General features: G+C 39.5%; 1 protein-coding gene across 1 annotated transcript; it reads right to left on the reverse strand.

The window, feature by feature from the left end:
- Positions 1-1,295: 1,295 nt before the first annotated feature.
- LOC147338547 (uncharacterized) lies at positions 1,296-11,311 on the reverse strand. Its single transcript, XM_086302155.1, has 11 exons — positions 10,246-11,311; positions 9,522-9,600; positions 9,172-9,216; positions 8,332-8,376; positions 7,032-7,076; positions 6,192-6,236; positions 5,352-5,396; positions 3,765-3,809; positions 2,708-2,837; positions 2,414-2,508; positions 1,296-2,211 (listed from the first exon to the last, which is right to left on the reverse strand). The coding sequence occupies exons 1-11, from the start codon at positions 10,368-10,370 to the stop codon at positions 2,200-2,202; spliced, it is 711 nt and encodes a 236-aa protein (XP_086158281.1). The 5' UTR covers positions 10,371-11,311; the 3' UTR covers positions 1,296-2,199.
- Positions 11,312-14,838: the final 3,527 nt, after the last annotated feature.

A 14,838-nucleotide genomic window follows, 5' to 3' on the forward strand; every position in this document is an offset into this window, starting at 1 on the left:
CCCATGATGCATTGAGTATTTCTTCTTTAGTAACCTTTCTCACTCACTATGTGTTAATAGACCTCCCTGCACTGAATCATGCTTGTTATTAATCTCTGTCTCTCTTCCACAGCATGTCTTCTATCCTGTCTTCCTTCTCTCACCCCAACCGGTCGCAGCAGATGGCCCGGCCCCTCCCTGAGCCTGGTTCTCCTGGAGGTTTTTTCCTGTTAAAAGGGAGTTTTTCCTTCCCACTGTCACCAAAGTGCTTGCTCATAGGGGGTCATATGATTGGTGGGGTTTTCTCTGTATGTATTATTGTAGTGTCTGTCTTATAATAATAAAGGTTGTTTGAGGCGACTTTTGTTGTGATTTGGTGCTGTATAAATAAAATTGAATTGAATGTATTAAAGGTGTGTCTGCTGTGGTTTGAATCATGTCTTTCTAAATTTAAAAATGTGGAGTTTTCTTCACACACTAAGGTGAATTATGGAGTCCCACAGGTTTCTGTCCTAGGACCAATTCTGTTTACGTTATATATGCTTCCCCTAGACACCATCATTCAAATACATACATTTATATGCAAATAATATCCAGATTTATCTATCTATCAATGAAGCCAGATAACACACACCATAAATACTTGGATGACTTCTAATTTCCTGCGTTTAAACTCAGATAAAACTGGGGTTATTGTACTTGACCTTAAAAATCTTAAAAACTACTTACTCTGGATGCCGTTTCTTTGGGCTCCAGTAACACTTGGAATCTTGTTCAAATTAAGACATTTTTTATTGTGAGGTGACAGAGCTGCCCCAAAATAAATTATGAAACCTAATCATACCATGAATAATACAGATCACCACATACACATATCAATAAGTAATCTTAATCATTTACACAGATATTATTTCCTCCACATACATTATGCAAATGTACTGTTTATAAGATTGGGGAAACCTGCAGTCAGCTGAGACTGAAGAAGTCACAAGCCAACAATACTTTCACACAGTAGAACTTGACAGATGAGGCGATATCTGCAAACTATCAGCATGAAAAGAGAGCATTCCAGTGAGAAGCAGGTCAAGACCAAGCTGCCAGTCTCTCATAGATCATGTCCAGTTCTTCTCTCTGTCTGTTTTACTGGAAAGAGTGCAGCAAGGGACAAAATCATTCACAAAGGCACATATCTATCCATTTTACATGAAGGACGATATTCTGGCTCACATCCACAATGATCTGTGCCAGCGGATTGGCTCGCTCCTTTTCTTATATGACTTGGCAGACTCGCTCTCTTTCTCAAACACACACACACACACACATACGTGTTTTCGTGATATATCAGTACGTATGACAAAAATGTGACAAATGGGAACGTGCCTTTCCGAAGGTCCTAGAGGCATGGGGATCTCAAAAAATTTGACCCATGCTTCCAGGAACACACCCATCTGTTGAGATTTTGGCTAGGGCTAAATTTTGGTCAAACCTGAATTTAATGCTACTTGTGAGGACACTGTCAGGTTTATGTGACTTATGAGTACCATAAGGTCACACACAGATATTTCATGTTTAGGTGAATTGTGAAGCCCATGGAAACACATAATTTTCAAGTATACATGACTTATAAGGACCAGGTAACGGTAGGTTCTGCATTTTTAGCTTGGCTCCTTTTGAGATTACAATATAATAGACATGGATGCACAATAGTAATGCTCATCAGTTGGGTAACTTCTGACAGAAATATCAGACATTTATGTGTTAATAAAACAGTAAATCTGAGCTGTGTAAAGACTTAAAAAAAAAAAAAAAAGACATGGGTCAAATGTGGTCAGTCTACTTTTTAAGTCTTGATATTGTAATGCATTAATTAATTTTGTAGTGAATGTTCATGTGAATAAAAACGTGGAACATTATCTGCCTTTTTTATCATTTAATTGCAAAAAGCACCCAGCATAAACCACAGATTTATGAGTAAGAACAATGCAATACAGAAAACTGCAATACTGACATAACTGTGGAAGTAACAAAGTATCTTTCTTTTAATGCTATGATCCTGTTGTGGCTGTAGTACCTTATGACAACCCAGTCTCTGCCTTTCAGAGCTGCCGGCTCTGCTTGGAGGCAGCAGTCACATTCCTTTTTACCTGGTACTTTGCAGCTTTTTATGAAGTGAAACATGCCGCTCAGCAACCTTCACTTCATCATTTGTCCACTTGCTTCTCACCGTCCCAGCTGTCATAAATGGAAACAAAAGAAAATATCTTAATGTGAATGCAAGAAAAGATAGAAAATATTCTAGTTTATAATGTGAATACAAAATGTTCTTAAACCTTGCTTTCTACTGGAGCACTTTAAAGGAGCAATAAGCACAATTCATCATACTTAGGTTGAAGGAATTAAAAATGACTATGTGAAGAACTAGAGGTGTAATTACATCTGGAGTACAGCATGAAGTCACAATCCCTCTCTCTGTGTTGATCTCCAGCCATAGACTTTGGTTTGGTTCACAGGCAGTGCAAAACAGCACACCTAGCAGTGAAAAGATATTGCTTATTGCTCCTTTAAGGATGCTTGGAATGAACCATTTGAAGTGCTGTGTTCTGCTGGGAATCAAATAAGATGAAATGATTTATGATAAAAGCTCTGAATAGTGTCATGTCTGAAAACAAACTTGTTCTTTGATCACAAGTATATTAACCTAAAACATTTTGTATTTTGGTGCCTTTACCCCTTCTTGGTGAAGTGTTGCTAATGTTTTTGTTGTCCAGGGTGATTGAGGCAGAGGTGCCCTTCATGTTGTCCAGGGCAGCTGAGTAAAGCGTGTGGCTTGGAACCCCCGGAATACTTGGTCCTTGAGCCTTTGAAAAGTAACAGTGAAATATGAGAATCAATGCATGCAATAGGTCTGTTTGCTTTTTTCTCTGCATTGTAGGCAAAGTCAGCGTTAGGCAGTGTGTAATTCTACATTAAGGGGCTAAGGGGCGATCGTGGCTCAAGAGTTGTAATCAGAAGGTTGCCGGTTCGAGCCCCAGCTCCGACAGTCTCGGTCGTTGTGTCCTTGGGAAAGACACTTCACCTGTTGCCTACTGGTGGTGGTCAGAGGGCCCGGTGGCGCCAGTGTCCGGCAGCCTCGCCTCTGTCAGTGCGCCCCAGGGTGGCTGTGGCTACAATGTAGCTGCCATCACCAGTGTGTGAATGTCTGTGTGAATGGGTGGATGACTGGATGTGTAAAGCGCTTTGGGGTCCTTAGGGACTAGTAAAGCGCTATATAAATATAGGATATTTACCATTTGATATGAATATTTTACATGTGAACATAATCTACTAATAATACTCATCACAGTGTGATTGTTTGAAATCGGATAGAGTGTTATTATCTTCATGACAAACATCCCTGCTGTTCAGTTTCAATGTAACACAAACTAGAGTTGTTGGTTCTAACAATTGAGAAAGGCTAAAAAAAAACAAAATCATGTCCTTCAAAGCTTAAAACAATCTGAGGACAATGTAACACAGAAATATCAAATTTAGTAGGAATAAAGATCAAGCTGATGCTTTAAAGGTAAAGTTAGGACTAACAAATGATATGCCAATTTCTTTCTCCTAAGATGTTCACAAACAAGTAATGCTAATGTTGAATATGGGAAACTTTCAAACTGATTATTTTAATATAATCAAAGGGCACTTAATTTATGCACTAGGCCCAACTGACACATATACTTGATGCCAAATACAAAAAAATAATGTGTAACCTGTTGGAAGAATGAAGTGGGTGTGTCACTCACCAATTGGTCTGAAGGAGGTTGAGACAGGACCTCGGCACTTGGTGTCTGCAACAAAAGACAACAATATAACGTCAGAAACATTCTCTAGTATAAATCCCGACTATTTAATTAACTACAGATCATATTTGTATCAGTGAATATTATTACAGAAGGATCTGACTTCCTTATACCAGATTCTATAGAAACTTAACACTGTACGGTTCTGCTACCCAACGATATGAGGACAGTGTAACACACACACTACAATCACTGGTCCTACCATATGAGGACTTCTACTTAAACACACTCCTGTCCTTCACAGCTTAAAACAATATGAGGACATGACGACTGAACACATGTAGAGTTCACATTCCTGACTTCTAACTTCTCCTGCTGTTGTCAATAAAAGCTCTAAACCCAACACTGATGTACAGCCATCTATTTCCCCAGAAATTAAATCATGTAAACTGATCAGCGGGAGCTTATTTTGACAAAAACATGTGTAAAACGACAAAAATATCAAATTTTGTCAGAATAAAGATCAAGCTGATGCTTTAAGGGAAAGTTTGGACTAACAAATGGTATAGACAATTACTTTATCCTAATGCTAATGTTGGTTTTGGTTAACTTCGACTAAAACTGATTGTTTTAGTACAATTAAAGTGCATTTCATTTATGCACTAGGCCCAACTGACACATATACTTGATGCCAAATACAAAAAAATAATGTGTAACCTGTTGGAAGAATGAAGTGGGTGTGTCACTCACCAATTGGTCTGAAGGAGGTTGAGGCAGGACCTCGGCACCTGGTGTCTGCAACAAAAGACAACAATATAACGTCAGAAACATTCTCTAGTATAAATCCCGACTATTTAATTAACTACAGATCATATTTGTATCAGTGAATATTATTACAGAAGGATCTGACTTCCTTATACCAGATTCTATAGAAACTTAACACTGTACGGTTCTGCTACCCAACGATATGAGGACAGTGTAACACACACTAGAGTTGTTGGTCCTACCACATGAGGAAGGCAACTGAAACACACTCCTGTCTTTCACAGCTTAAAACAATATGAGGACAGTGTCACACACACACTACAATCACTGGTCCTACCATATGAGGACTTCTACTTAAACACACTCCTGTCCTTCACAGCTTAAAACAATATGAGGACATGACGACTGAACACATGTAGAGTTCACATTCCTGACCTCTAACTTCTCCTGCTGTTGTCAATAAAAGCTCTAAACCCAACACTGATGTACAGCCATCTATTTCCCCAGAAATTAAATCATGTAAACTGATCAGCGGGAGCTTATTTTGACAAAAACATGTGTAAAACGACAAAAATATCAAATTTTGTCAGAATAAAGATCAAGCTGATGCTTTAAGGGAAAGTTTGGACTAACAAATGGTATAGACAATTACTTTATCCTAATGCTAATGTTGGTTTTGGTTAACTTCGACTAAAACTGATTGTTTTAGTACAATTAAAGTGCATTTCATTTATGCACTAGGCCCAACTGACACATATACTTGATGCCAAATACAAAAAAATAATGTGTAACCTGTTGGAAGAATGAAGTGGGTGTGTCACTCACCAATTGGTCTGAAGGAGGTTGAGACAGGACCTCGGCACCTGGTGTCTGCAACAAAAGACAACAATATAACGTCAGAAACATTCTCTAGTATAAATCCCGACTATTTAATTAACTACAGATCATATTTGTATCAGTGAATATTATTACAGAAGGATCTGACTTCCTTATACCAGATTCTATAGAAACTTAACACTGTACGGTTCTGCTACCCAACGATATGAGGACAGTGTAACACACACTAGAGTTGTTGGTCCTACCATATGAGGACTTCTACTTAAACACACTCCTGTCCTTCACAGCTTAAAACAATATGAGGACAGTGTAACACACACACTACAATCACTGGTCCTACCATATGAGGACTTCTACTTAAACACACTCCTGTCCTTCACAGCTTAAAACAATATGAGGACATGACGACTGAACACATGTAGAGTTCACATTCCTGACTTCTAACTTCTCCTGCTGTTGTCAATAAAAGCTCTAAACCCAACACTGATGTACAGCCATCTATTTCCCCAGAAATTAAATCATGTAAACTGATCAGAGGGAGCTTATTTTGACAAAAACATGTGTAAAACGACAAAAATATCAAATTTTGTCAGAATAAAGATCAAGCTGATGCTTTAAGGGAAAGTTTGGACTAACAAATGGTATAGACAATTACTTTATCCTAATGCTAATGTTGGTTTTGGTTAACTTCGACTAAAACTGATTATTTTAGTACAATTAAAGTGCATTTCATTTATGCACTAGGCCCAACTGACACATATACTTGATGCCAAATACAAAAAAATAATGTGTAACCTGTTGGAAGAATGAAGTGGGTGTGTCACTCACCAATTGGTCTGAAGGAGGTTGAGACAGGACCTCGGCACCTGGTGTCTGCAACAAAAGACAACAATATAACGTCAGAAACATTCTCTAGTATAAATCCCGACTATTTAATTAACTACAGATCATATTTGTATCAGTGAATATTATTACAGAAGGATCTGACTTCCTTATACCAGATTCTATAGAAACTTAACACTGTACGGTTCTGCTACCCAACGATATGAGGACAGTGTAACACACACTAGAGTTGTTGGTCCTACCACATGAGGAAGGCAACTGAAACACACTCCTGTCCTTCACAGCTTAAAACAATATGAGGACAGTGTAACACACACACTACAATCACTGGTCCTACCATATGAGGACTTCTACTTAAACACACTCCTGTCCTTCACAGCTTAAAACAATATGAGGACATGACGACTGAACACATGTAGAGTTCACATTCCTGACTTCTAACTTCTCCTGCTGTTGTCAATAAAAGCTCTAAACCCAACACTGATGTACAGCCATCTATTTCCCCAGAAATTAAATCATGTAAACTGATCAGCGGGAGCTTATTTTGACAAAAACATGTGTAAAACGACAAAAATATCAAATTTTGTCAGAATAAAGATCAAGCTGATGCTTTAAGGGAAAGTTTGGACTAACAAATGGTATAGACAATTACTTTATCCTAATGCTAATGTTGGTTTTGGTTAACTTCGACTAAAACTGATTGTTTTAGTACAATTAAAGTGCATTTCATTTATGCACTAGGCCCAACTGACACATATACTTGATGCCAAATACAAAAAAATAATGTGTAACCTGTTGGAAGAATGAAGTGGGTGTGTCACTCACCAACTGGTCTGAAGGAGGTTGAGGCAGGACCTCGGCACTTGGTGTCTGCAACAAAAGACAACAATATAACGTCAGAAACATTCTCTAGTATAAATCCCGACTATTTAACCCTCGTTTTACCCTAGCGAAAAAAGGGACCCGCTTGGGTAACTTTGGATTTTTGATTCTCAATATATCAGTCATTTTAAAGACTAGTTGCATGAAACTTGGCCAGGATGTGTGTTTTAGGATTATTTTTGAAATTCAATGATCCCCTCTATGGTGTGGTGTATAGTAAAGAAGATTCACATATGTACTACCTCCTTTTACCCTTGTATCCGTTTGGGCCCCATTGACTCCCATTATAATCACATATTTTCGATATACTGTAATCCTGACATGCGATAATGCCTTTCTCGTGAATACCTAATGGATCTAAGCCTCAGCCTTCAAAATAAAGGAAAAATAGGTTTTGGATCAAATGAGCACAATATTAGGTACAGCACCACCATAGACATTTTCAGTGCTTTTGAATGGAGGACATGGTTATCTTACTATGCAAAATACATGACAATAAAACAGCTGACCACCATAAAATAGTCTTGATGTAGTGGAACTGATATAAGAGAGTGGTGTGAATGTGATTGAGAATATATATATATATATATATATACTGTGTGTGTCGGTCACAAACAAAACGGCCCGTAGAGCCGCCTCCTTGAAGTGAACAACGGGAGCCTGCTCCGTTTTTTTCTCCTTTCTCTGAACCTCTGTCAATGTTATTTTGCTTCACTTTGCACATGAGCCTTGTTTTTGCCCTCAGCAGAGAGGGGAGGGGTGCAAAAGCAGCCACGTGTTTGCAGAGCAGAGGGGGAGGGGTGCAAAAACAGCCACGTGTTTGCAGAGCAGAGGGGGAGGGGTGCAAAAGCAGCCACGTGTTTGCAGAGCAGAGGGGGAGGGGTGCAAAAACAGCCACCTGTTTGCTGAGCAGAGGGGGGGAGGGGCAGTTGTTACTCTCCCAGTGGCATCTCAACAGAGCCGGAGGGAGAGAGAGAGATCGTTTTGGATTCAAGTGCACACTTGAAGTCTGTGAGAATAGTTTGCAGCCTTGTCTTACTAGTCATTTCTGCACAGACGCCACTAAATGCACAGACTCACGCACACACAACACGAAGCGCACGGTCAATTTAGGGGAGCTTGGAAGCTGTGCTCATCGTGCAAACAGCGCGTTATTATCGTAACGGCTGCAAAAGTTAGGATATGTCCTGTCTGCAACATCCATCTTCACCTGTTGGAAGAATGAAGTGGGTGTGTCACTCACCAATTGGTCTGAAGGAGGTTGAGACAGGACCTCGGCACCTGGTGTCTGCAACAAAAGACAACAATATAACGTCAGAAACATTCTCTAGTATAAATCCCGACTATTTAATTAACTACAGATCATATTTGTATCAGTGAATATTATTACAGAAGGATCTGACTTCCTTATACCAGATTCTATAGAAACTTAACACTGTACGGTTCTGCTACCCAACGATATGAGGACAGTGTAACACACACTAGAGTTGTTGGTCCTACCACATGAGGAAGGCAACTGAAACACACTCCTGTCCCTCACAGCTTAAAACAATATGAGGACAGTGTAACACACACACTACAATCACTGGTCCTACCATATGAGGACTTCTACTTAAACACACTCCTGTCCTTCACAGCTTAAAACAATATGAGGACATGACGACTGAACACATGTAGAGTTCACATTCCTGACTTCTAACTTCTCCTGCTGTTGTCAATAAAAGCTCTAAACCCAACACTGATGTACAGCCATCTATTTCCCCAGAAATTAAATCATGTAAACTGATCAGCGGGAGCTTATTTTGACAAAAACATGTGTAAAACGACAAAAATATCAAATTTTGTCAGAATAAAGATCAAGCTGATGCTTTAAGGGAAAGTTTGGACTAACAAATGGTATAGACAATTACTTTATCCTAATGCTAATGTTGGTTTTGGTTAACTTCGACTAAAACTGATTGTTTTAGTACAATTAAAGTGCATTTCATTTATGCACTAGGCCCAACTGACACATATACTTGATGCCAAATACAAAAAAATAATGTGTAACCTGTTGGAAGAATGAAGTGGGTGTGTCACTCACCAATTGGTCTGAAGGAGGTTGAGGCAGGACCTCGGCACCTGGTGTCTGCAACAAAAGACAACAATATAACATCAGAAACATTCTCTAGTATAAATCCCGACTATTTAATTAACTACAGATCATATTTGTATCAGTGAATATTATTACAGAAGGATCTGACTTCCTTATACCAGATTCTATAGAAACTTAACACTGTACGGTTCTGCTACCCAACGATATGAGGACAGTGTAACACACACTAGAGTTGTTGGTCCTACCACATGAGGAAGGCAACTGAAACACACTCCTGTCCTTCACAGCTTAAAACAATATGAGGACAGTGTAACACACACTACAATCACTGGTCCTACCATATGAGGACTTCTACTTTCCTGTTGGAGGTTGAGACACGACAGAGGGACAGCAGGGTAGTAGCTTGCACAAATGATTCTATTGACACAACAGGGAAGTGAGATTAATGAACTGAACGCAACAGACTCTTTCAAAATAAAACAGGAAACATGGCATGAAAATACAAACGTGGTAATATACAGCCCTAACATAAACTCCTTAAAACGATATTAATAACGTTAAGCCAAACTCAACTAACCCGCCATTAAACATAAGAAACTCAAAAACCTTAGAATAACATCAGAAACGCTGGGCCAGAGACCCAGACCGTGAGCAAATAACTATAATATTATTGATTTGTGCTGAATAAGAAAACATTAATATTATCATTTAAATCCCCCCAAGCATATCTTGTGTTGAAAAAAAAAAGTGTGTTGCAGTTAGCTACACTGAGCTTAGACTGACTGTCTCTGCAGTTGAAGATGCAGAGCACATGCAAGGCCGCAGGTCCCTTTAACTCCGGTGGGAATTTAAAAACAGTTAAATTTAACTTCTAATATCTATTGTTAAAGATAAATCTTAAGTAATTTTTTAGCATTTATCATCATTCACCACTTTCAATTTGTTCAAATCGGTTGTGTATTGTTTTAATTCCGTTTAACTAACCTTAATTAGCTTGTTAAACATACAACTTTACCTCGCGGAGCTTTCGTCGACGCATGGATATCAAAGGTAAATACATACCTCAAGATAAAGCTCTCCTGAGTGCTGAAGGTCCCGGATGTGCCGTTCACGCAGAGCTCCGGCGAGTTTGTATCTTGCCGTGACCAGCAGCTCTTTGGTTGACGCTTTCGAACAATCAGATGCATCTTTACTCACTTTTTGACCAATCAGAGACGTCGTTCTATGCTCCACTGACGAAATGCTGCATCCTCTCACCAGCCACGGTCTCTCCTCGTCCATTTAACAACAAAAACACAGCAACACGTGCTGGATTTGAGGTAGGAACACTTGAGAACTGTCACAATGTTTTGCAAACTGCTGTTACAGTTAATTTCGTTCCGTTAATTTGTTTGGTTCCTATTCTGAAGTAACACTTAATACACATGGGGTTAGCTTGCTGGTCTAGTTTAAGTTAGCATGGGCATGCTGTTCACTGATAGAGTAAGGCTAAAATTGTCCTGATATTGTCAGTGTGTTATCATAAACATGCAGCACCCCTAGACCCCCAAGTTAAAATACAGATAATAGATAAGCAATTTAAGAAAATAAGTATAATGTGTATAATAAATGATTTTACTGTCACTTTCCTGGGTCTGTTGACCCAGCGTTTTAAGTTTTAGTTTGTTTAGATGTCGATGTTTATTTATAAGTTCTTTAGGTTTGCTAAGTTCATTTGTTTATTAGATTACCCTTGTGATGTCTGTTTTATTGGGAAAGTCTTTGTCCTAAATGCAGTGAGTCTAGTTTTGTTTCCCCTTGTCCCAGCTGTTCCTCATCCCCTCATTATCTCTCTGTGTACTTGCAGTGGCTTGCAAAAGTATTCGTCCCTCTTTTCCACATTTTGTCACATTACTGCCACAAACACAAATTGTCATGGTCCTGGGTCGGTGACCCAGCGCTTTTAGTTTATTATTATGATGATGATGATGATTATTATTGTTTGAGTTCTATGTGTTATATTTGGTCTGCCTTTGAGTCTGTGTCTCTGTCTATGCTGTCACCCCGTCTGTTTGTGAATCTGTCTGTTTAGTTCTGTGTCTTGTTTGGTTCCCCGTGTCTGAGTTTCCTGTTTTATTGTGAAGGTCTCTGTCTGATGTGAGTGTGTTCAGATTACGTTTCCCCTGTCCCGTCAGCTCTGATTCCTCCCAGCCGTGTTGCCCTCCTGTCTCTCATCCCCTGATTACTGGTGTGTGTATTTAAGCCCTGTGTGTTCTCCTGCCTGTTACTCGGTGTCCTGCTCGGCGGCTGCCGCGCATCCCTTTGTCGTATGCACCCAGGTCTGTTATTTTAGTTCTTCCCAGTTTAGGTGTCTTCAGTTATTTGTCATGCCCCACTGCTTGTTTGCCACTACACCTTGTAAATAAACTTCACTAGCATTTTCATCCACTGCTTGCATCTTGGGTCCTCCTTCCTCCACACCACACGGCTCGCCTTCCCAGCCGTGACACAAATCAATTTTAATGGAATCCAATTGCAGCAAAAGGTGGTTCTACAAAGTATTGACTCAGGGGGCTGAATAATTGCGCACACCCCACTTTTCAGTTATTTATTTGTAAAAAATGTTTGGAATCATGTATGATTTTTGTTCCACTTCTCACGTGTACACCACTTTGTATTGGTCTTTCACGTGGAATTCCAATAAAATTGATTCATGTTTGTGGCTGTAATGTGCCAAAATGTGGGAAAGTTAAAGGGGGCCGAATACTTTTGCAAGCCACTGTAAGTCCTGTCCTCATTTGTTCAGTGTCAGGTCATCTGTTGTCTTTGGTGCCACGTTTCCATGTTCCAGGTATCTTTGTATCCATGTCAGGTTTCATGGTTTGTTTGTTTTTTTTAATAAAAAATATTTTCCCCAGGTTAGGTTATTGTTTAGCTTCACCTCTGCCTTTTGTTTTGTAATCTTTTAATTTCAATTCAATTTTATTTATATAGCGCCAAATCACAACAACAATCGCCTGAAGGCACTTTATATTGTACAGTAGATCGCACAATAATAGATACAGAGAAAAACCCAACAATCATAGGACCACCTATGAGCAAGCGCTTTGGCGACAGTGGGAAGGAAAAACTCCCTTTTAACAGGAAGAAACCTCCAGCAGAACCAGGCTCAGGGAGCGGCGGGCATCTGCTGTGACCAGTTGGGGTGAGAAAAGGAAGACAGGACAAAGACATGCTGTGGATTAATAACAAGTATGATTCAGTGCAGAGAGGTCTATTAACACACAGTGAGTGAGAAAGGTGACTGGAAAGGAAAAAACTCAGTGCTTCATGGGAATCCCCCGGCTGCCTACATCTATTGCAGCACAACTAAGGGAGGATCCAGGGTCACCTGATCCAGCCCTAACTATATGCTTTAGCAAAAAGGAAAGTTTGAAGCCTAATCTTAAAAGTAGAGATTAATAAACGGCTTGCTTTCTGTTAATATTCAAATTTTCTTTCACGTTCCTTTGTGTCAGCATTTTGGGTCCACTCCTCAAATTCATACATATGTCTAACCGTTTTTCCCCACTCGGCGACACACCCGTCGGGGGTCAAACTCTGGTAATTGGCAATTCTGTTCTCAGACATGTGAAGCTAGAGACACCGGAAACCATAGTCAATTGTCTTCCAGGGGCCAGAGCAGGCGACATTGAAGGAAATTTAAAACTGCTGGCTAAGGGTAAACGTAAATTCAGTAAAATCATAATTCACGTCGGCAGTAATGACACCCGGTTACGCCAATCGGAGGTCACTAAAATCAATATTGAATCGGTGTGTAACTTTGCCAAAACAATGTGGGACTCTGTAGTTTTCTCTGGTCCCCTCCCCAATCAGACCAAGAGTGACATGTTTAGCCGCATGTTCTCCTTAAATTGCTGGCTGTCTGAGTGGTGTCCCAGAAACGATGTGGGCTTCATAGATAATTGGCAAACCTTCTGGAGGAAACCTGGTCTTATAAGGAGAGACGGCAGCTCTCATTTCTAGAAATATGGACAAATTAATTAAACCCCCCATAATATGACTATCCAGAGTTGGGACCAGGAAGCAGAGTTGCAGTCTTACACGCCTCTCTGCAGCTTCTCTCCTCCTGCTACCCCCCCAAAAACCCATCTCCATAGAGACTGTGTCAGCTTCCAAAAAGACAAAAAACAAACTAAAAACCAGCAACAAACAACTTAAACATAAACAATTACAAAGAAAGAACAATACAGTATCCACATCCTAACTAAAGAGTAAAACAGTGAAATGTGGATTATTAAATATTAGGTCTCTCTCCTCCAAGTCTCTGTTAGTACATGACTTAATAATTGATCAACAAATCGATTTACTCTGCCTTACAGAAACCTGGTTTTAGCAGGATGATTATGTTAGTTTAAATGAATCAACACCCCCGAGTCATTCTAACTACCAGAAACCTCGAAGCACAGGCCGAGGGGGCGGTGTGGCAGCAATTTTTCACACCAGCCTATTAATTAATGAAAGACCAAGACAGACTTTTAATTCATTTGAAAGCCTGATGCTTAGCATTGTCCACCCCAGCTGAAAAATTTTAGAAACCAGTCTTATTTGTTATCATCTAATTGTCCACCTGGGCCTTACAGAGTTTCTCTCTGATTTCTCAGACTTTTTATCTGATTTAGTGCTCAGCTCAGATAAAATAATTATTGTGGGTGATTTTAACATCCATGTAGATGCTAAGAATGACAGCCTCAACATGGCATTTAATCTGTTATTAGACTCAATTGGCTTCTCTCAACATGTAAAAGAACCCACCCACCACTTTAATCACACTCTAGATCTTGTTTTTAACATATGGCATAGAAACTGAACATTTAACAGTGTTTCCTGAAAACCCTCTCCTGTCTGATCATTTCCTGATAACATTTACATTTACAATAATTGATTACACAGCAGTGGAGAGTAGACTTTATCACAGATGTCTTTCTGAAAGCGCTGTAACTATGTTTAAGAATGTAATCCACCCACTGTTATCATCTTCAATGACCTGTACCAACACAGAGCAGAGCAGCTATCTGAACGCTACCCCAACAGAGGTCAATTATCTTGTTAATAATAATTTTACCTCCTCACTACATATGACTCTGGATACTGTAGCTCCTGTGAAAACTAAGGTCTCAGATCAGAAGTACCTGACTCTGTGGTATAATTCTCAAACACGTAGCCTAAAGCAGATGACTCGTAAGCTGGAGAGGAAATGGCGTGTCACAAATTTAGAGGATCATCATAATTGGAGAAATATTTTGCTGATTTATAAGAAAGCCCCCCGCAAAGCCAGAACATCTTACTATTTGTCACTGATTGAAGACAATAAGAACAACCCCAGGTTTCTCTTCAGCACTGTAGCCAGGCTGACAAACAGTCAGAGCTCTTTTGAGCCAACCATCGTTAATTAGTAATGACTTCATGAACTTCTTCACAAATAAAATTCTTATCATTAGAGAAAAAAATTACCAATAATCATCCCACAGATGTAACATTATCTACAGCTACTTTTAGTACCGTTGATGTTAAGTTAGACTCTTTTTCTCCAATTGATCTTTCTGAGTTAACTTCTATAATTACTTCCTCCAATCCTCCGTGTCTTTTAGACCCCATTCCTACAAAACTGCTCAA

This window comes from Aulonocara sp. 'chitande type north' Nkhata Bay, linkage group LG1 (genome assembly GCF_057382095.1).
Source record: "Aulonocara sp. 'chitande type north' Nkhata Bay isolate Kocher_YH1m ecotype deep benthic linkage group LG1, A_spYH_male_GT1.1, whole genome shotgun sequence".
In the NCBI taxonomy this organism is placed as follows: Eukaryota; Metazoa; Chordata; class Actinopteri; order Cichliformes; family Cichlidae; genus Aulonocara; species Aulonocara sp. 'chitande type north' Nkhata Bay.

Excerpts from the sequence above, each read along its gene's own strand:
- LOC147338547 (XM_086302155.1), bottom strand. The coding sequence starts at position 10,370 with ATGCATCTGATTGTTCGAAAGCGTCAACCAAAGAGCTGCTGGTCACGG. Across the intron at positions 6,237-7,031 it reads AACCTCCTTCAGACCAGTTG|ACACCAGGTGCCGAGGTCCT; the intron begins GTGAGTGACACA and ends CTTTTGTTGCAG. Across the intron at positions 5,397-6,191 it reads AACCTCCTTCAGACCAATTG|ACACCAGGTGCCGAGGTCCT; the intron begins GTGAGTGACACA and ends CTTTTGTTGCAG.